Genomic DNA, 23,160 nt, shown 5'->3' with positions numbered 1-23,160 from the left:
CCCACAGTAGTAGACATAATGGTCATCTGAATTAAATTCACCCATTCCAGTTCATTTTAGTTCACTGATGCCTAAAGTGTCAATGCTCACTCTTGCTATTTCCTGTTGGACCACTTCCAATTTACCTTGATCCATGGACCTAATGTTACAGGTTCCTATACAATATTGTTCTTTACAGCTCTGGACTTCCATTACCAGTTTATTTATTTAACGTATAAGCAGAATGCATCATGTGAAATACCAGGCTGGATGAACCACAAGCTGGAATCAAGATTGCCAGGAGAAATATCAATAACTTCAGATATGTAGATGACACCAGCCTTCTGACAGAAAGCAAAGAGGAACTAAAGAGCCCCTTGATAAAGGTGAAAGAGGAGAGTGAAAAAGCTGGCTTAAAACTCAACATTCAAAAAACTAAGATCATGGCATCTGGTCTCATCAATTCATGGCAAATAATGGAAACAATGACAGATTTTATTTTCTTGGGCTACAAAATCACTGCAGATGGTGACTGCAAACATGAAATCAAAAGATGCTTGCTCCTTTGAAGAAAAGCTTTGACAAACCTAGACAGCATATTAAAAGCAGAGACATTACTTTTCCAACAAAGGTCTGTTTAGTCAAAGCTATGGTTTTTCCAGTAGTCATGTATGGATGTGAGAGTTGGACCATTAAAGAAAGCTGAGCACTGAAGAATTGATGCTTTTGAACTGTGGTGTTGGAGAAGATTCTTGGGAATCTGTTGTACTACAAGGAGATCAAACCAGTCAATCCTAAAGGAAATCAACCCTCAATATTCATTGGAAGGACTGATGCTGAAGCTCTAATACTTTGGCCACCTGATGCAAAGAACTGACTCCTTAGAAAAGACCCTGATGCTGGAAAGCATTGAAGGCAGGAGGAGAAGGGGATGACACAGGATGAGATGGTTGCACAGCATCACCGACTCAATGGACATGAGTTTGAGCAAGCTCCGGGAGTTGGTGATGGACAGGGAAGCCTGGTGTGCTGCAGTCCATGGGATCACAAAGAGTTGGACACAACTGAGCGACTGAACTGAACAAGAGTTGGTTTACAACAATGTGTTAGTTTCCGGTGTACAGCAAAGTGATTCAGTATACATATATCTATAAACGTTTTCAGATTCTTTTCCATTATAGGTTATTATAAGATACTGACTATAGTTCCTTGTGTTATACAGTAGGCTCCTGCTGTTTATCTATTTTATATATGAAAGTGTGCTGCTGTTAATCCCAAGAGTCACAGACATAGAAAACAAATTTATAGTTGGCAAAGGGAAGGAAGAGGGGAGGGATAAATTGGGAGTTTGGGACTAACAGTCTAATCGATTTTGGAAAAGCCTTTTGGTCTGATTAAAGTTCTGTTTACCCATGCACATAAGAAAATAATAATATCTACCTGTCTCACTCTTTGCCTTGAATCTTGGGCAAGTTACTTCAACTCTTGAAGGCTTAATTGTCCTTCTCTGCAAAGGGGCATGCTACTGTTAACCCTTCGGGCTTATTGTGAGAATCAAATGATGTAATGTGTGTATCTGGCAAGTAGTCAGCACTCAGTCAAGGGTAGCTGTCAATAACTGTAACGGAAATAATATTATTCTGCAAAGTCAGCTTTTCCAACAAAGTACACAGCAAAAATTCCTGCCTTAGAGTTTCTTAGTCAATAGGGTAGCCAGTGAGCCCTTGAAATACAGCCTGTTCCACTGATGAGTAGAATTTTCAACTTTAGTTAATTTCATGTAATTTTTTACATTTAACTTTTTAACTTAAATGTAAAAAATGGACACCTGATTCAGTTCTTGCACACAACTATTTGGAACTACGGAACAGCATGTATATGTGAATCTCCTTTCCTGTGGTGAATGTTATTAAATGTGAAAAATACAGATTGAGAGTCTGTATGAAAATTCAGCATTCAAACTGAGATATGATATACATGGAAAAACCACACTGGATTCTAGAGAGTTCCTATAGGAAAAAAAAAAAAAAAAGAGTGTGAAACATGCCATTTGTAATATTTAGATCAAGGTTGTGTTGACATATTTCAGATGAAATATATTATTAAAATTATTTTCACCAACTGTCTTGTACTTTTTTTTTTTTTTTACTGTGGACTGTATAAAATTATAAATTGTGTGTGTAGCTGGCATTCTATCTCTGTTGGACAGCGCAGTCTGGGAGTGTGCTAGGAAGCAGATGTTGGAGGCCTCCTGTGCGATTTCTCATTTTAATGAACTAGTGTTCATCTCTGGAAGGAGAGTCAAGGCCACAGCTTTCTCCTGGCGGATGGTCTTCAGTCACAGACGTGACTGCGGGCCTCATCAATGCCTGTTAGTCTGTGTCAAGGCACAGAGCTGACCTACAAGCGAGCCAAAACCCGGCAGCACAGTTGTCCTGGCTTTTCCCTGCCACGGACAGAGTGAAGGCTGACCACCCCGCCCAGACAGCCAGGAAGGCGCAGGCGGTCCTGGGCTCAGACCCCTCACAAACCAGCCATGGGGATCAGAGCCCTGCAACACACCAGCCAGCCTTCCACACCCATTTCCCCAGTGCAATCCACTTTGATTACAGACAGCAATAATGTGACATCTGCTCATTCTCAGCTGTGCAGGCTGAAGCCATGATGATTAATGCTCTGGTAATGGGCACAGAGCAAAAAATATTAATCTTTATAAAAGGTATTCAACAGGCATCATCAGCTTATAAATGTCCAAAGAGAATATCCGTCTATAACTCCATTACAGCTCTACATCAAAGCAGGATGCAAATACGAGAATGAATCTGTCTGTTTAAAACATTCATTTTATGAACACTGAATAATGTGCTTCTTAATTTTTAGTTTGGTCACATTAAACAAATGATCCATAAAGTGCATTTAATAACCTTGAGCCTGTTACACAGAACTAAGATCCAGACAAATACTTTTAATGAGAATTAAACAGCAAGAGTCATATAAACGGGGGATGCTTTGCTATCAATCTTTTTCAGACAATCATCCGATTTTTCAACAATCTAAGAACTCTGTACCCACATGATTCAATTTGTTCAAATAACTCTCTCCCGCTATACAAATCTTCCAGTGCCAGAAATGCGGAACACAGAGCCAGCAATGCAAGGGATCACAGGAGCCATCTATTCATGTCCCAGCTGTACAGACGTGGGGACAAGCAGCCAGTGTAGGGACCAGGCAGCAGCTGAACTAGAATGAGATGTCTGATCCTGAAGCCAGATGACTATGCATGTAAACATGTGTACACATGTGTCATTCAGGTAACTTTACATGTTGAATGCAGATTAAATTTTTCAAAGAATCATTTTAATTCGCTTTAACTAAACTGTGATCATTAGCAGTCCCAGCAGGGTAAATTCACATCAAGTAACCCTAAGCATACCAGTTTCCCTTTCTGAACTGCAGATCTTGGTCGTGAAATGGAGTAAACACAACTGCCCCGCTCTGTGTTTCTATTCCTACCAACAGGCAGTCCCTTTGTAAGTATTCTGGTCAGAGGATTCTCAGCACCACTTGGCCAAGTGCTGCAATAATTGGAAATGAGATAATCTGCCTGTCAGCGCTGAGGGACCCAATGTCATCAAACTTTAACTGAGAGAGTGACAGAGCAATTAAAAGCATCTTGAAAACTGGAAGGGAATGGGGCAAGATACAGATTGTAGAACAAGAGAAAAAGAAGTTGGTCAAAGATATGTCTTCTGGACGAAGCCAAAGGGCCTCATAAAAAAATGTGTCATCTTTTAAAGAAGGGAGAGGTGTAGCAGATATTTTGTATCCCTCAGGTTGGAGAAGTGTAATCATAGAGAGTAACCGTTCATTATTATTATGTTGCTGTTGTCACTCACTAAGTCATGCCTGACCCTTTGCAATCCCATGGACTGCAGCACACTAGGCTTCCCTGTCTTCCAACATCTCCCGGAGCTGCCCAAGTTCATGTCCATTGAGCTGGTGATACTATCCAACCATCTTATCCTCTGCTGCTCCCTTCTCCTTCTGCCTTAAATCTCCCCAGCATCAGGGTCTTTTCCAATGAGTCAGCCCTTCACACCAGGTAGGCAACGTACTGGAGCTTCAGCAACAATCCTTCCAGTGAATACTCAGAGGTGATTTCGTTTATGATTGACTGGCTTGATCTCCTTGAAGTCCAGGAGACTTTCAAGAGTCTTCTCCAGAACCGCAATTTAAAAGCATCAATTCTTCAGCAAATTCAGATTATAATAATAAATACCTTGTCAAATGAAAGAAGAATCACTGGAGAAAAATCTCAAATCTCCATTTAAAAGCAGACCAAAAAAAAAAAAAGGCAGATGAAAATATTAGTAAGACTCAAGCAAAATGCCAGGGAAGACAGTGTGCAAAGTACTGGTCAGACCAGGAATTTGTTCTCTGGATAGAAAGGCATCAAGGAGGTGTCTCAGGACCTTTGAGAGGAATGCTATAGGCTTGCCAGTCCTTGGGCAGAACCGTACTGTGTGGAAGATGAGGAAACAAAGACAGAAAAATGGGGCTGGGGAGTTGTGGGCATTTACCCAAGTGCATGAAGGAACCAAGAACACAGGTCTTGGCCTGTGCAGCCCAGCGCACACTCTTCTACTAGTTGTCGCAGTGATGAGCTATATGGTTAAAAAACAATGTCCAAACCTTACGGTCTGTCCCATCCAGCTTGAGGGAAGGACTAGCCCGCAGGGAGGAGTTTATGCAACAACAACAAAAAAAAAAGCATCTCAAAAGAGAACCCAGGAGATGGCAGGCTGAGCTGAGGACCCTCCAACTGTCCCAGGCAAGTTTCTGTAGGCAACACGAGGGGCCATGAACTGGGGAGACTCAGAGTCCTAGCACCAGTGTGAGCATGACTCGATAAGGGACAATCAAGCCGGCCTCTTCTAAGACTGCACCTTGTGCCAATAATTTCAAGCAACAGGGACAGAAGTTCACTCAGAGGGGAGCACAGAACAGAGAACCAATAGACCATCAATAAAGGTTAGACCAACTACACCCTGAGGAACTTGACGCCACCAATTTAATCACACAGAAAGAGAGAGACAAGGCTAGGAAAACTCCATAAGCACACGAGCACAACCCGCTACACGGCTTATGTTTCATTTATGTATGTGCTTATTTATTCACATACTTGTATTTTATCTTGTTCCATATGGCATTTGAAGTGAATTCAGTTTTCAGAATGCATTACTCATACAGTGGATGTGAATCAGCTTAAGAGTAGGTAATGGATTTGTAACGAGGAAAGTCCTTAATCAGCACCATGGTGGTGGACAGCTCCCTGCCTGGGAAGCTGCTTACCAAGTACAACTTGCCAGTTAACTCCTGGGTGGTTATCTGTAAATTAAGAAAATTACTCTTTTCCAATTAAATATTTTTAAATGGCTCTGAAGCCTCTCAGAGGACTCAAATTCGCTCACCAACAGTCCTGAGCACATGCTAGGTGCTTAACAAATTATAATGGAATTTAAATGGATATAATTAAGAAACTGAAATTGAGTTCACCCTCCCAGATTCATTAAACCACTTCTAAAAAGGCTGCCCTGTTTTAACAAGTGATGTTTTCAAAACACATACAGTGAAAGCTATAGAGTGACATATTGAATTCGGGATGAAAAAAAGTACACTATGTTACAGATAGAGATTAAAATTTTCTCAGGGCATGATTTAAATGGAGAAAATTATATTTATATTCCATCATTATTTAAGAAATTAGTCTTTGGGTTTCACAGCTGGTAATGTTCATTAGAAGTCTTCAGCACAACTATCTAATTGAAGTATTCCAGAAAGCTACAAAAGTGGTGCATTAAGTAACTGCCACATACCACGCTACCAACCCCAATTTTTCTTTCTGTGTAACATCCGTCAAGTTAACAAAGCTACGACAGAGTGCTTCTGGTTTTAAGATCCCTTTCAATGAAGAGAAATCTCTTTTGAGATTTGCTTATGGATCCAAAGCATCAAGAAGGTATATTTTACTACAGGTCTGTATTAAACACACAGTTTCCCTTTCTATGATTTAAAGCACGACAAACTGATTAACAGGGTAATTTTTTAGAGATATAAATTTTCTATTTTGGATGGAATGACGATGAAAACAGTCTAGAAGCCTTAACCAATAATTCCTACTAGGAGTCCCACTAGGCATCTGAGTCTTTGCCATCAGATTTTCAAGGGTTGCTATAACTAATGTTCTCACCTCTGTTTGATAACTGGAGGACTCAATCGCCTGAAAATTAAGAATGAGGGAAATGATTTTTAAGCTCTCTAGGCCTACATTTTAAAGAAGCTCTTTATTGTTCAAAAATGGAAGACAAATGAGGTTTGATGAGGCTGATGAACACTGTCTAAAGGGAGCTTTTTCATTATATTGAAGGACAGAGCCACAGGAACGGCCAGAGAATGAGGGAATGACACATTTTCCATTCCTCCTCACTGCTAGATGGCAAACATCATGGAAAAAAATAAAAACAAGCAAAGGGGTCCCAGTGAATAGTAAGCTAAAACCAAAGTAATTCACCAAGAGTACTAAACCAAGCTACTATCAAGACTGGAAAGAGACAGTGTTGCCACTAAGTCTCTAAATCTTTATTCTCCAAACCTTAATACCCTGCAAAATCAACTTATGACACAAGATAAGTATATGCAAGTTCTAAAGGAAATACTGTTCATGGGGTTATCAAGGCAAGAACACTGAAGTGGTTTACCGTTCCCTTCTCCAGTGGGCCATGTTGTCTCAGCAGGCCTTACAAATAGCTAAGAAATGAAGAGAAGCAAAAGGCAAAGGAGAAAAGGAAAGATATTCCCATCTGAAGGCAGAGTTTCAAAGAATGTCAAGGAGAGATAAGAAAGGCTTTCTAAGGACTCCATGCAAAGAGATAGAGGAAAACAATACAATGGAAAAGACTAGAGATCTCTTCAAGAAAATTAGATATACCAAGGGAACATTTCACGCAAAGTTGAAAGGGCACGATGAAGCACAGAAACGGTATGGACCTAAGAAAACCAGAAGATATTAAGAAGAGGTGGCAAGAATACACAGAAGAACTATACAAAAAAGATCTTCATGATCCAGATAACCACGATGGTGTGATCACTCACCTAAAGCCAGACACCGTGGAATGTGAAGTCAAGTGGGCCTTAGGAAGCATCACTATGAACAAAGCTAGTGGAGGTGAAGGAATTCCATCTGAGCAATCTCAAATCCTAAAAGATGATGCTGTGAAAGTGCTGCACTCAATATGCCAATAAATCTGGAAAACTCAGCAGTGGCCACAGGACTGGAAAAGGTCACTTTCCATTCTAATCCCAAAGAAAGGCAATGCCAAAGAATGTTCAAACTACCGCACAATTGCACTCATCTCACATGATGGCAAACTAATGCTCAAAATTCTCCAAGCGAGGCTTCAACAGTACGTGAACCGAGAACTTCCAGATATTCAAGCTGGATTTAGAAAAGGCAGAGAGATCAAATTCCCAACATCCACTGGATCATAGTAAAAGCAAGAGAATTCCAGAAAAATATCCACTTCTGCTTTATTGATTACACCAAAGCCTTTGACTCTATGGACCACAACAAACTGTGGAAAATTTTTAAAGAGATAGGAATACCAAACTACCTTACCTGCCTCCTGAGAAATATGTATGTAGGTCAAGTATCGACAGTTAGAACCAGACACGGAACAATAGACTGATTCCAAATTGCGGAAGGAGTACATCAAGGCTGTACACTGTCATCCTGCTTATTTAACTTATATGCAGAGTATATCATGAGAAATGCCAGACTGGATGAAGCACTAGCTAGAATCAAGATAGTTGGAAGAAATATCAATAACATCAGATATTCAGATAAAACCACCCTTACAGCAGAAAGCAAAGAGGAACTAAAGAGCCTCTTTATGAAAGTGAAAGAGGAGAGTGAAAAAACTGGCTTAAAACTCAACATTCAAAAAACTAAGGTCATGGCATCTGGTCCCATCACTTCATGGCAAATAGATGGGTGAACAATGAAAACACTGGCAGACTTTACTTTCTTGGGCTCCAAAAGCACCGCAGATGGTGACTGCAGCCATGAAACTAAAAGACACTTGCTCCTTGGAAGAAAAGCCATGACAAACCTAGACAGTATATTTAAAAGCAGCGATATTACTTTGCTGACAAACTTCTGTCTAGTCAAAGCTATGGTTTTTCCTGTAGTCATGTATGAATGTGAGAGCTGGACCATAAAGAAAGCTGAGCGCCAAAGAATGGATGCTTTTGAACTGTGTTGTTGAAGAAGGCTCTTGAGAGTCCTTTGGACTGCAAGGATATCAACCAGTCAATCCTAAAGGAAATCAGTCCTGAATATTCATTGGCAGGACTGATGCTGAAGTTGAAGCTCTAATACTTTGGCCACCTGATGTGAAGAAATGACATTTTGGAAAAGACTCTGATGCTGGGAAAGACTGAAGGTAGGAGGAGAAGGGGACGTCAGAGGATGAGATGGTTGGATGGCATCACTGACTCAAGGAATATGAGTCTGAGCAAGCTCCAGGAGTTGGTGATGGACAGGGAAGCCTGGCCTGCTACAGTCCATGGGGTCGCAAAGAGCCAGACATGATTGAGCGACTGAACTGAAAGAAAATCTGTCAGTTACTTCTGTCACTTCCAATATGAGAATATAGAAAAACTAGATCCTGAAAGGCAAGGAGATTCAGTGTTACTGAAATGAGCTTTCCTCAGGTCTCAGGTGCAGAAGCACAGCGGAAAGGAGCCCAAGTGGGTAATAGAATGTCTCCCACTTCAGCTGTTTCCAAGTATGCCCAATGTGCTTGACAAATTTAAGTCAATGCTATCTCAGCTTGATTTCTTTTATTCCAGTTTTTATAACATTAATGTGAAATATTTTTGTCAGCATAAATCCCAAACCATGGTGTCCTTGTGTTTATGTTAATTTAATTACACTGCAACCTTTCATTTCTATAATAGGATCGAAGCTTTAATCTTCACAGCTTTTGTCAGATAGGTGGGCAACTACGTAATCACATGGGAACAAAGCTACAAATATACAAAGAATGAAGCTTTGACCTTTCCTTCTATTTTAACTTGATTTAAAAGTCTGCTCACTCCATGCCACAGGTTATTTGGAAGAGTTACCTTTTTGTGAAGCACATAATCTATTTAACCAGCTTTCAAGTAGTCAGATCACATCTCTAGACAATGCTTGGAGCCATTCCTGCCCATTCCCTGGCTGTCCACACAGGGCAGGATAAAGAGCCCAAGCCCTTCCCCTTAGCTCGAGACCAGGAGCGGGAACAGCCCAGGTGGGTTCCTAACATCAGCATAGGGACCAGCCCCTCCGCACCTCATCCCTCTTCTGAAACAATGCCATCTACTCTGACTACATGGTCACATTTGAAAAGCCACCTTCCCGAAACACTGTGAAGGCTAGGATTTGCTTCAACCTATCTGGGGGAGGGTGGGGGGAGCAATGGATTGGGATTAGTTGGGATGAATTTGGGATGAGCAGATGCAAGCTATTAGACATAGAATGGATCAACTACAAAGTCCTACTGCATGGCACTGGGAACTATATGCAATATCCGGGGAATAAACCATAATGGAAAAGAACATGAAAAAGACAGTGAAGGACAGAGGACCCTGGCATGCTGCAGCCCGTGGGGTCACAGAGTCAGAAACGACTGAGCGACTGAACAGCAACAAATGTAGTGTGTGTGTGTGTGTGTGTGTGTGTGTGTGTGTAACTGAATCACTTGGCTGTACAGCAGTAATGAACAACACCATAAGTCAACTATATTTCAATAAAATATATTTAAAAATAAAAATATCTAGGGGAGAAGCACAGAGATAAAAAACGGGACTATGACTTATTAGCATTTGAAGCCCAGTGAGGGGTACATAGGCATTCGTTATTACACTCTTCTCATTTTCCTGTCCAAGTTTCTCTGTAATTTTAACCAAAAGCCATCTTGAACTGTCCCTTGTTGAACGTCTTCTTTCCACAAAACAGGGAAATAATAAAATCAAAAGCAAAAAGACCACAACCTTAATTTTATACAACTGCTCACAGATGACCCCCCGTATCTCAAGGCTCTCACCATCTTCCTTCTCTCCTTCTGTTACTTCTCCTTAAAGACAGGTCCTCCCTACTCCATGATCAACCCACTCAAAGAGCCTAGACAGGGAGAGAAGGCCACCTTCCTGCACGCAAACACAGGACTTCCCCTCCCTTAGAGCAAGTGAACCTCTACTTCTGCATCATCAACTACAGGAAAGCCTTTGACTGTGTGGATCACAACAACCTGTGGAAATTTTTTAAAGAGATGGGAACACCAGACCACCTTAGCTGTCTCCTGAGTATGCAGGACAACAAGCAACAGTTAGGCATGGAAAAATGGACTGGTTCAAAATTGGGAAAGGAGTATGTATATTGTCACCCTGCTTATTTAAATTCTATGCAGAGTTCATCATGTGAAATGCCAGGTTGGATGAATCGTATCCCTGGTAGCTCAGCTGATAAGGAATCCACCTGCAATGCAGGAGACCCCCATTTGATCCCTGGGTAAGGAAGATCCACTGGAGAAGAGATAGGCTATCCACTCTGGTATTCTTGAACTTTCCTGGTGGCTCAGCTGGTAAAGAGTCATGCTTTCTTCTCTGCAATGCACCCCAGGGAAAGACATGCTGGACGTGAACATTCAATAAATATGCATCATGAGCCAAGCCCTGTTTTGTTACTACCAAATCGCTACCAAATCCTTGCAACTCCATGGATTGGCACACGAGGCACCTCGGTCCTGCAGTATCTCCCAGAGTTTGCTCAAATTCATGTCCACAGAGCCGATGATGCCACCCAACCATTTCATCCTCTACCACAACCCTCTCCTTTTGCCTTAAAGCTTTCCCCTCATCAGGGTCTTTTCCAAAGAGTCAGCTCTTCTCATCAGATGGTCAAAGCACTGGAGTTTCAGCTTCAGCATTAGTCCTTCCAGTGAATATTCAGGATTGATTTCCTTTAGTATTGACTTCTTTGATATCCTTGCAGTCCATGGGATTCTCAAGAGTCATCTCCAGCACCACAATTAGAAAGCAACAATTCTTTGGCTGTCAGCATCCTTTATGGTTTAACTCTCAAATCTATACATGACTACTGGAAAAACCACAGCTTTGACTTTACATAACTTTGTTGGCAAGTGTTATCTTTGCTTTTTAATCCACTGTCTAGGTTAGTCATAGCATTCCTTCCAAGGAGCAAGGGTCTTTTAATTTTACGGCTGCAGTTACCATCTGCAGTGATTTTGGAGCCCAAGGAAATAAAATCTGCCAATGCTTCCACTTTCTGCCTTTCTATCTGCCATGAAGTGATGGGACCAGGTACCATGATCTTAGTTTTTTCAATGTTGAGTTTCTAGCCACCTTTCTCACTTTCCTCTTTCACCTTCATCAAGAAACTCTTTAGTTCCTCTTCACTTTCTGCCATTAGGGTGGTGTCATCTGCATGTCTGAGGCTGTTGATATTTCTCTTAGTGATCTTGATTCCAGCCTGTGATTCATGTGAAAGTCACTCAGTCATGTCCAACTCTTTGCGACCCCATGGACTATACAGTCCACGGAATTCTCCAGGCCAGAATACTGGAGTGGGTAGCCGTTCCCTTCTCCAGGGGATCTTCCAGACCCAAGGATCGAACCCAGGTCTCCTGCATTGCATGCTGACTCTTTACCAGCTGAGCCACCAGGGAAGTTCAAGAATACCAGAGTGGATAGCCTATCCCTTCTCCAGTGGATCTTCCTGACCCAGGGATTGAACGGGGGTCTCCTGCATTGCGAGCTGATTTCTTATCAGCTGAGCCACCAGGGAAGCAATTCATCCAACCTGGCATTTTGCATGATGAACTCTGCATAGAATTTAAAAAAGCAGACAATATACATACTCCTTTCCCAATTTTGAACCAGTCCGTTTTTCCATGTCTGTTTCTAATTGTTGCTTCTTGACCTGCATACTCAGGAGACAGCTAAGGTGGTTTGGTATTCCCATCTCTTTAAAAAATTTCCACAGTTTGTTGTGATCCACACAGTCAAAGGCTTTCCCGTAGTCAATGATGCAGAAGTAGAGGTTTTTCTGGAATTCTCTTGTTTTCTCTATGATCCAACAAATGTTGGAAATTTGCTCTTTGGTTCCTCTGTTTTTATTAAACCCAGCTTGAACATTTGGAAGTTCTCAGTTCATATTTGAACTGGCTTGAAGGCCTTGTTCTAGGCAGCAGCAATAGAAAAATAACAGGGCCATGCTCAAAGCCCTCTCATTTTAAGGAAGGACCACAGAAAACAAGCCAAGAAGGAAAACTGGACAGTGAGCACACAGTGTGGAGAGTGGCAAGAGGAGCCATGGGGCAGCATGTCTGGGGTATGCTCTGCACGGTGATCTGAGCGCCTCTTGGGGGAAGCTCCCTATTTAATCCCTTTCAGTATTTGATCTGAATCTATCTTCTTTCACCAATTTTCTTTCATCACGTATTTGACATGATAATACCTTCCTCAACGAGGACAAAGTCTCATCTGCTATTTTTCTACGAAATCTTCAACAAAAATGAAGACACAGGCCTAACATTTATTGAACGTGCATTAAATGCTGAGTGCAGATCTCAGTATCACACATGTATCAAACTGCAGGTAACGTAATCTTGGCCAGAAGAAAAGGGCAGCTGGAGAAACTGAAGCCTGGAGGGTAACTTAGCGGAGGTCACTGAGTTAGCAGGTCACAGAGGTGGGATGTGAACGCAGGCAATCTGATCACAAAGTCCACACATGCGCGCAATCCTCTTACAGGCTGCCTGTCCTCATTACAGAAAAGAGCTCAGAAACATGTAGTTCTTTAATAATGAGGAAGCAAAATCACTACCCTGGTGGCTCAGACAGTAAAGAATCTGCCTACAATGTGTGAGACCCAGGTTCGATCCCTGAGTTGGGAAGATCCCCTGGAGAAGGGAATGGCAGGTCACTCCAGTATTCTTGTCTGGAGAATCCCATGGACAGAGGCGCTTGGCGGGCTACAGACCATGGGGTCACAAAAGAGTCAGATTATGACTGAGTGACTAACACACACACAAAATCATTTATAGAAGAAATGATGAAAGCCAGTCATTCATTTCCTTTTGTAAACAAAGCAAAGGGAGACAGGGAAAACACAGAGAAAAGGCTGATGTGGCCGACAGCCAACCCTGAGCTCCGAGTTCTCTGGAGGCCTCCAGAGGGGCTGAGACACTGATGCCATCAGCCATCTACTACCGCCAACAGGCAGGATGGCCAGGTCCACGCTCCAGCTTCTGAATAGCCTTCTTATACTAGGGGGAGATTTCTACATTACAAGCTCTGTTTCCCGAATACAGATGCCAGAACTCAAATCCACAGCCACACTTGCATCTACAATGCAGAATACATCCTCCGTTCTGCCAAGGAGGTATAGTCTTGTAGGGATGGCAACTGTTAATGAGCAGTGGGAAGGACAGCTCTGTAAAGAACTCCAGTTTCCTTCGGATCAGGGTAGAGGATACGGACGTAACAGGAGCTACGAGGACCTGACTCAGAAGGAGCATCGCAACTTGTACGGCTGTGAACAGACGGCAGAGACAGTGCCCGTGATGTCCAGACTGGTTCGGGCCAAACACAACTGTCTTTGCCAAAGACACCTCTCCTGCTGTAGCCTAACAAACTCAGCTGGACCCTCTGATTCCTGGTCCTTGAAGGGGACAGAAGAGAAGCAGGCTAAGCCAACCTGCACCCTGTAAGCCTCGGCCAGCTGGGACCCACGCCTGGCAAGGGAAGGCTTTCCTGCAGAGGGCAATGCCACTCTCAGAACTCACTGCCAGCCTCACTGCACCCAAATCAGCTTGCTATTCCCATCAAAGTGAGACTGAAATATCTTTGATATTGGAGGGAGATGGAAAGAAGTGTTTTGGAGCAAAGCCACAGAGTCTCTGCTATGAGAGAACCAACACGCATGCTGATGAGCAAAGACTCACCCCCGGAGCCCAACAGGGGAGCCAGAAGAGCCAGACAGGGAGCCCTCCAACCGCACCCCCCGAGAATGCAGACCGTCCAGCGCAGTCCGCAGCTTGCGCTGCCAAATCTGGCCAGAACGCATTCTAAAGATCTAGGGAGCTAGTTTGAATGATTCCACTTGGATCAGGAAAGAGGACATGGACAACTACATTTTTTACAAATTAACAAGAAATGGAACAAGGGAAGACACTCACAGCCATCATATCTCATCAGAAAACAGTTTGCCTTTAAATATTTATACCAAATGTGGCACAGAATATTTTGCACAAGTAATGACATTGTAAGAACAGACCAACCGGAAGATTTCCAGGGCTGTATCTTTCCTGACAAGGAGGTAAGATGGCTCTTGGTAACTCTGAAGATGCAGGGAGCCTGAGGTGGGAAAAATCAAGGTTGTCTTTGCTGTCTTTACCCAGAAAGATTGTGAAAACTCACAGCCTATACACAGGCCCATTTTCACATCAGACAGCACATTCTGAAATGCTTCCAGGCAGCCAGAGAGCGTCTGGAAGTACATTTGGGGAGCCAATTATGGCTCAGAGACCATCTAATAATGGGACAGTTCTAGAGCTGCTTGTAAGACATGAAGCTTCAGGCTAATATTGGCTCATTCATCACTGCCCATAATATTTCTGGATTCATTTATTTCCTGCGATCTCATTGACTACCTCGGGTACATCTGGCTATTGAGATTCAATTCCAACCTTTGTAATATCTAGAAAGATACTAAGTTGATCATTCTAAAATATGATATATCCTGGTAATTCCCTGTCAAACAAAGCTAAATATTTATTTCTATGCTCCATGTTTCTAAAACAAGGCTTAAGGCAGTCTAAAATTAAAAAAAAAAAAAAAAGACTTATAAAACAAGAATGAGAACAGAAATCGAGAACAGTAAAGAGAGCAACTGCCAAACACACAGACTGACATAATCCTCAAAAACAAATCCTACGTTTGCCTTCACGCGATCTACTAGCTAAAAAACATGTGTAAGTTTCCACAGAAGAAAGCACTTCCCTGAAATACATTCTTAAAAGATTTATTTTAGTATGTTTAACTGAACCGTTTATGCCTTAGGTCCTTACTCAAAAGGACCTCATTCATTTGGCATGTGGGACAAGAGTGTTCAACAGAGATTTTGAAATAGTTGTCATTTGCCTCCAGGAAGGTCTTCCCTATAAAAACACTCAGTAAAAGCCAAGTACGAAAAGAAGTGAAGTCACTCAGTCGTGTCTGACTCTTTGCAACCCCATGGACGGAGGAGCCTACCAGGATTTTCCAGGCAAGAGTACTGGAGTGGATGGCCATTTCCTTCTCCAGGAAATTTTCCCGACCCAGGGATCGAACCCAGGTCTCCCGCATTGCAGGCAGACGCTTTACCATCTGAGCCACCAGGGAAGCCATGTACAGTTAATCCTTAATAATTGTTTCTTTATGACAATCATTAACTCAGAAAAGTTGATGGTAATAGTGGTGAAGGTGTGTGTGTGTTTGTGTCTCTGGGTTGGATGGCTGGAAGAAGAGATATTAGTAATCTATCTAATAAGATCCAGATATAAAATTTTCAGGGGATTTTTACCTGCTGTGGCATCAAGTTTAGTTTATATGGAAAGAAACACTGAGGCCGCGTCTTCACAAATCACCTCTACCACATGCCCCGCCAAGGGCCCCAGAGAGTCCCCAAGCTTTAGTAACACCTGAAGAACGAGCAATTCAATACCCAGCCTTCCAAGGAGAGCTTGAAACACGGACAGTCGGATTACTGGTTTAAGGAGCTGTGCGAGCTCTGAGTCGCAAGCAATGGTAGCAGAGTTGACTTTCTTTGATGCAAGTGACAAATAGAGAACGATGTTTGGAAGGGCTGCAGAAAGCCACTCACTTCTTGGTTTCATGTGCTTTCTCCAGAAAAACACTCCCACTCAGATGAAGTCTTAACATTTCCTCTTAACCTAAGCCTTAGCTATAAGTATAGACTACAGGGAACTGTATAAAGTTAAATCAAGAAATAAGATTAAAAACATAGGGTTCAGTGGTCCAGATGGAACAAACGATTAACCAGACACACTGAGTCCTCCACAGGAAACTGAGCTTCTCCATCTCTGGAACAATACCACACATGAGGACAGAAGAAAATGAAAGGAAAAGCCAAACAGCGGGACAGAAATGGAACCAAAACAATGTATGCCGTTCCATCAGAAAGTCACTCAACAGTCTTCCCGTCTCCCTCCAATAAATGAGGAAGACCGTGGGATTATGCAAAGGTCTTAAGCTTTCAATAAAACTTCTTGACAAGTGTAAAATATTAATTCAATCTGTCCAAACAGAAAGAAAGTGATTAATAGAAAAGGGTAGGGAGATAACATGTGGAAATATAAAGTGTCCTCAGGATAAATGAGTTGAGGAATCATTCAAATTCTTTCTCCTTTGCGCTGGGTTTGAAGAAGCCCTGTCACAAAATGCTAAGTTCAGGCTAAGACAGAACCTTTACTTCCAGGTTGAAAGAAAATTTGAAACTTTTCATTGCAATCATCTCAATGGAAGTTAGTGATTGCCTCCCCAGGATAGATAATCACACATCTTAAAGGCTACAATGTATGCTGATTATCTGAGGGCCTTGGTATACACCTAAATTCCAAACTACGAGGATTGGCCTTCATTTCTCAATGATCTATTACCTACAGTAGATGTCAATTACCATTCTCTGGCAAGGGCTAAATCTTCCTTTATTGTAACGGAGCTGTTTTAATTGGGGGCAACCTCCCCACTCCTTTTGACAAAGAGAGAATTCAGAAGGGTCAAGGTCTTCAGACAATGATTAATGTGACAATTTAGTGATTCTCAGGGTTTCACTCACCATGCTGTGTGAAGAGGTCACTGTGAATTATTTCAATCAAGCAATACAGCTTCTGAATGGTCAGCAAACCCACGGGGACATTTAGGATGAAATCAGTAAACATTTTGCTGTAAAAGGAAAAAGCCAAGGGAGAGAGTTGAAGGATATACTACAAAATGACCCAACAGAATACAAGACCGTACTGAGACGTGAGCTCACTGAAATGGTCACTGAATGCCACCAGAAAGCTGAATGAGGCCCATTAATATGGACCAAAATCTCACCCAAAAGAATGATGCTTTATGATGTTATTTTTCATTTCACATCCACTAAAATGGCCATAATTCAAAAGAGCACCAATACCAAGTGTTGGCTAGGATGTGAAGGAGCTGGTACCCTCATACCACGCTGCTGGGAATGCAGCACGGTGCAGCCTCTTTGGAATTCTGTCTGGCGGTTCCTGAAAATGTTACCATAGTTACCATCAGACCCAGCACTTCCACCTCTAGGTGTACGCGCAGAAGAAACGAAAATATATTTCCACACAGAGCCCTGTGCATGAATCAAAGAAACGTTACCCATTACACATGAAAAATAGAAAAACCCAGAGGTCCATCAACTGATGAATGCAGAAACACTTCACCCATTAAAAAAATGAATTTCTGACATTCACAGACCTTGAACACATTACACTAAGTGAAAGAAGCCTGTTACAAAAGGCCACATATTGTGTGACTTTATTTATATGAAGGCTTCCCTGGTAGCTCAGAGGTTAAAGTGTCTGCCTGCAATGTGGGAGACCCGGGTTCGATCCCTGGGTTGGGAAGATCCCCTGGAGAAGGAAATGGCAACCCACTCCAGTATTCTTGCCTGGAGAATCCCATGGACTGAGGAGCCTGGTGGGCTACAGTCCAGAGGGTTGCAAAGAATCGGACACGACTAAGTGACTTCACTTATTTATATGAAATGCCCAGAAAAGGCAAACCCATACAGACAGAAAGATTAGCGGTTGCCGAGCACTGGAGTGGGAGTGGGCAGCATCTCTTCACGGGCACAAGGAATTTTACTGGGGTGATGAAACTGTTCTGACGTTAGATTATGGTAATGGTGTAGAAGTCTCCTTCGGGATGTGGGAAAACAAGATGTCTTCAGTGCAGGAAGTCTATTGTAAACTACAAAATGTAATGCAGAATTCATTTGGAGGTGTATGTGGGTGTGTGTGTGTTTGTGTGTGTGCGTGCACGTGCATGCACAAAAGATAACCGGAAGGATCCAGATCATCATGGAATCATTATAACTCTGAGCTATTCTCCTCTGTGATTTCTTCTGTATCATCACAACATGACTCAGTCTTCCAAAGAAGGAAAAACACATCCATGATTTTCAAAGTCATTGAAGAGGAACCCACGCAGGCAGAAACAGTCAAGGGCCCAAGAACAGATGGCACTGGTCCTGGGGAAGGCGGGGGGGGGGGTCTTCAGGCACAAGGCACACGCACCAGCTGTGAACATCGAAGTCACCCCGGTAATGAGAGGAGGCCTGGCCCTTGAGCCCCAGGAAGGCAGCCCAGAGTGAGGCCATGACCCACCCAACCTCAGCTCCTTGTTCATCCCGTTTTCTCCATATCTGAGGTTCTCAAACAGGAGCATTCATTGGAAGCACCTGGAGGGATCTTTGAAACCAAATGGCTGGACCCCACCACAATTTGTAATTCAGAAGATCTGGGAAGGAGCCTGACATTCAGGAAGTCCCCGTACCTGCTGGGGCTGCTGTTGCCTGGACCACTGTCTGAGAGCCCGGTGCGCAGAGACCCAAGTGGGCAGACACGGTGCCCAAGGGCCCATTTGTTCCTCCTTTTCTCATTGAGCGCCTGTTAAGCTAGAACTGGCACTGTCGGTGCCCGGGGGCCGCAAACAAATGTGTCCACGCGGGACACTAAATCCTCGGGCACATCAGACACGAGATGACTCATGAGGCGAGCAGCTCCCCAGGAGCCCCTCGCCCCTCACTCCCAGGGCAGGAGTGACCTATGGTGGACATAAAGTGCAGGCCCAGGGGACACATGGCCCTTTACCAATATTTAGGTGGGCTTTGCTGGCTGGTCAAATGGTGCCATCACCTGGGGATAAGTTTACTGTATCAAATGTTAAATCAAGTCACCAGTCCAGGTTCGATGCATGAGACAGGGCGCTCAGGGCCAGTGCACTGGAATGACCCTGAGGGATGGGATGGGGTGGGAGGTGGGTTCAGGATGGGGGACACATGTATTCCCATGGCTGATTCATGTCAATGTAGGGCAAAAACCACTACAATATTGTAAAGTCATGAGCCTCCAATTAAAATAAATCAATTAATTTTAAGAAAATCCAATCAAGGATCAGACGAGGACTGTGCTGTGATGTCTGGGGTCACAGAGGCCATGTACCCACTTGCTCACGACACCTCTTTTCCAAATGCAGTGACGTCTGCATGGTATACACCCAAGACTGGGCTTAGACAGCAATGGCAGCAATACTGAAAGCTGAAAGGAAGGACTCCGTCGCCAGCGTGACTCCGAGGTCTGACAGCCAATGTCCACCTTGCCTGGAGTTTGGTTTGGTTTGGTTTTGGTTTTACTATAACCTGAACTGACAACCCCTGGCTCCTCTGTCTGAGGTTCACTGCTCTCGGTCAGGAACCCCCTGGAGAGCAGCCGTGTGGAGGAGGTGAGACGTGAACATTAAAGTCCCTGTGTCAAAATGTTTAGGTGTTGAAAACAAAACCCAAACCCAAGAACCACGCGTTGGATTTTCAACTCTAAAGGATGCAAAATACCAAATTTGTATTATTTATGCGTGAAGCTAAAATTAATCTTCTAAAGAAACTATTGTGACTGTTGATAAATGATTCCTTTTTCACGTAATGAGCTAGAACATGTTCCAGAAGGATCCAGGGCACGGACCTACGTGGACATGAGCCAGAACCCTGGGCATCCCATGAACTAAAGGAGTCCAAGCATGGTATGGGGGAAGCCTTCGACCTGGGTGCTCCTTACCTGAGCTCTTTGGGATCAAATACCAATTTCACATCGTTGACAATAGTTGGCAAGTATTTCAGCGCTGCCCCCTGCAAACCAAGAACAGAGAAGAAGATTGGGCATCATGCAGTTTGGCAAATGTGAATACAAAATTGCAATCACTATGAAGAACCAGAGGCAGATCAAGAAGGCAACACTTTCCAGATGAGAAGCTAAAGGTTAAACACAAAAGAAATAGAGGGGGTAATAAAAAGCCTCTGATCCACAAACAATGGAGATTTATTACATGGTTATCCTGACATATAATAATAACAACAGCATTAGCTAAAGCCAATATTCTCCGCTTGCTCACTGAATGCCTGATAAGTGAAAGTTGAAAGTTAGTCGCTCAGTTGTGTCTGACTTTTTGCGACCCCCATGGACTGCAGCCGGTCAGGCTCCTCTGTCCACAGAATTCTCCAAGCAAGAGTACTGGAGTGGGTTGCCAATGAATGCCTATACTGCGCTAATAAGCTTTTATGTGATTTTCTCCTTAACTCTAAGGAAGTTATAGCAAAAGAATACCTGTGCCCTCAAGCCATCAGATGCCCTGCAGCCTCACACTGTCAACAATTACAGTGACTGCCTTTGTTCCATTCCAAAAATGACTGCCTGTGTATCTAGGTCTCTTAACTTGGAATCATTTTCTTCTTTAGTACCTTTATTTCCCATTATTTACATTCCATATCTTCTAGGAAACCCTACTTTCAAAAAATAAATTGACGGTAATAACAATAGATTCTAATACATGCCCTGCACTATGCTGCTGCTGCTGTTTTAGCCATTAAGTCGTATCTGCCTCTATGCAACCACATGGACTACAGCCCGCCGGGTTCTTCTGTCTGTGGGATTTTCTAGGCAGATTGCCATTTCCTCCTCCAGGGGATCTTCTTGGCCCAGGGATTGAACCCATCTCTTCTGCGTTGGCAGGTGGATTCTTTACCACTGAGCCCCCACCTGGGAAGCCCCTGCACTGTGCTAAATCCTTATATAGTTTATCTTTAATTTCAACATAAATCCTACAGGGAGTTAGCTGTGTTGGAAGGCAAGGTAACTGACAATGGGGATGGTAATGACTTTGCCCCTGATCTCGCAGTTAGTACTGAGCTGAGCTAGAATTAAAATTTAGTTCTGTGGGGGGGTGGGGGGGGGAATATATGGTGGGAAGCCAGAGCCTCAGTGCCCATCATTTATAGCTGGTTGGGGAAAAGTCCTGGAATTTTAGAGTCCTGACCCTGGCTGGGATTGCCCCCCACCCCTGCCTGTCACTCTAAAGGACTCCTTCTATCAGGCTGGGCACCCCCTTCCTGAACGAAATGGAGGGAAACTATTTTCATCCAAATACCTCCAGGGGCTGCAGTAAAGCTCAGAATCTAATTGAAAAGAGCACTGGATGAACAGATAGTGCCACACCTATTACCAGAAACAGTTGTCAGCATTGTTTTCCAAAAGCAAGTAGGCAGAAACCCATTTTTAAAAGAATACCCTGAGTATATATGGGCGACTGATTTGCAGCAAGGGGACAAAGGCGCCCCTCCTCCAGCACCAAATGAAATGCCCTCCACACCTCACTCCCTATATAAGAATTCACTTTAAATGGAACCTAGACCCGTAGATCTTCTATTCTAAAAACTATAAAATGGAAGAACATACTTGTGAATTTGGGCTAAGCGAAGATTTCTTTCACATGACAACAAAAGCATAGTCCATAAAAGAAAAAAAATTAGTTATGTTATCAAAATAAAGAATTTCTGCTCTTCAAAAGAACTTCTGCTGAGATAGCAACAGATGAACCACACACTAGGAGAAAATAACTGCAAATCACACATATGATAAAGATTTATATCCACCATATACAAAGAATTCTTAAAACTCAATAATATGAAAGCAATCTTCCACCCAAAATAGGCCAATGATTTTTTGAAGAGGCGCTGTTTACAAAGAAGATCCATGGGTGACAAATAGGTATGTGACAAGCTGCTCAGCATCACTAGCCACCAAGGAAATGCAAATTAAAACCACAAAGAGATACCACTAACAACTACTAGAATTGCTAAGCCAAAATAAAATAAAACTAAAAATCTGACCATACCATGTGCTTTCTGCAGATGCTACAGGTCTGAAAGCAAACTGGATCTGCAAGTTTGAGAAAGCACTCCCCACGCAGCCCAGCAATCACACTCCTGAGAGGGGCCCCACGGAAACACAAACTCAGGCTCACACAAAACCTTGTATCTGAATGTGCACTGCTGCTGCTGCTAAGTCGCTTCAGTCGTGTCTGACTCTGTGCGACCCCATAGATGGCCTGAATGTGTACAATTACTTGAAATTGTCAAAAACTAGAAACAACCTAAATGTTTTCAAGAGGTGAGTCCCTACAAAGGAATACTACTCAGTCATGAAAAATACCAGGATGCTATTATATCTGACATGGATGAACCTCAAGTGCATTCTGAGATGGAAGACAAGCTCAAAGCTTCAAACTGATGCCATTTTTAGAACATTCAAGAAAAGCACAACCAGAGGGAGGGAGCACACCTCAGGGGCTTCCCGGGGATGGAGTCTGGGGAGGGCTTATCCCTAGTGAAGGACTGAAGAAGGCAGGGGGTGGGCGGAACTCTCCTGTATGACCATGTACAAACTATACCTTACATTTTTAAATGAATAAAAATATATTAACTGGAGGGACAGCCATGAAAAATGCCTGAGAGATTCTTGGACCTTTTAACACTGGTGTCCAAGAGTTAAGCGGTCAGATTCAAGTAACTTCAAAGATGAGTTCAGGTTTCCTCAGTGTCACCTGTGAATTTTCTGTAATTGCCAGACACTTCTCTAGGAGCTTGCCTCTCCTGGCAATAAGCCCTCAGCACGGCCAAACGAGAGAGGTCTTCCACCAATGCCTTTCACAGATGAGAAAGTGAAGCCGTTTGCCAGATTGTGGAGCCAGTCTATCCACCTCCAGGGTAAGAGTGAAACCACCCCACAAAAGCTTCCACACTCCACAGTCAAGATGCTCAAGGCCAGGGAACCCAAGTTTACCTGTCAGTCTGCACTACAGAGCTTCCCTGGTGGCTCAGTGGACAAGAATCCACCTGCCAGTGCAGGACACACGGGCTCAATCTTTGGTCCGGGAAGATCCCACATGTCTCAGAGCCACTAAGCCTGTGCACCACAGCTACTGAGC

The 23,160-nt window shown here is 43.1% G+C and overlaps 1 protein-coding gene across 2 annotated transcripts in view; it reads right to left on the bottom strand.

Annotated features, from left to right (window-relative positions):
• DOCK1 (dedicator of cytokinesis 1) overlaps positions 1 to 23,160 on the bottom strand; it is a 559,970-nt gene that overhangs the window by 356,663 nt on the left and 180,147 nt on the right. For both annotated transcript variants that reach the window (XM_025273840.3, XM_025273841.3), the window contains exons 24-25: positions 19,956 to 20,026; positions 16,943 to 17,049 (exon numbers count right to left, since the gene is read on the bottom strand). In XM_025273840.3, the coding sequence (XP_025129625.1) occupies positions 16,943 to 17,049; positions 19,956 to 20,026 (178 nt within the window). The remainder of the gene's footprint in view (positions 1 to 16,942; positions 17,050 to 19,955; positions 20,027 to 23,160) is intronic.

Source organism: Bubalus bubalis, chromosome 23 (genome assembly GCF_019923935.1).
Source record: "Bubalus bubalis isolate 160015118507 breed Murrah chromosome 23, NDDB_SH_1, whole genome shotgun sequence".
NCBI lineage: Eukaryota > Metazoa > Chordata > Mammalia > Artiodactyla > Bovidae > Bubalus > Bubalus bubalis.
The sequence above is the reverse complement of the archived record's forward strand: the minus strand, read 5'-3'. Positions and strand labels throughout refer to the sequence as shown.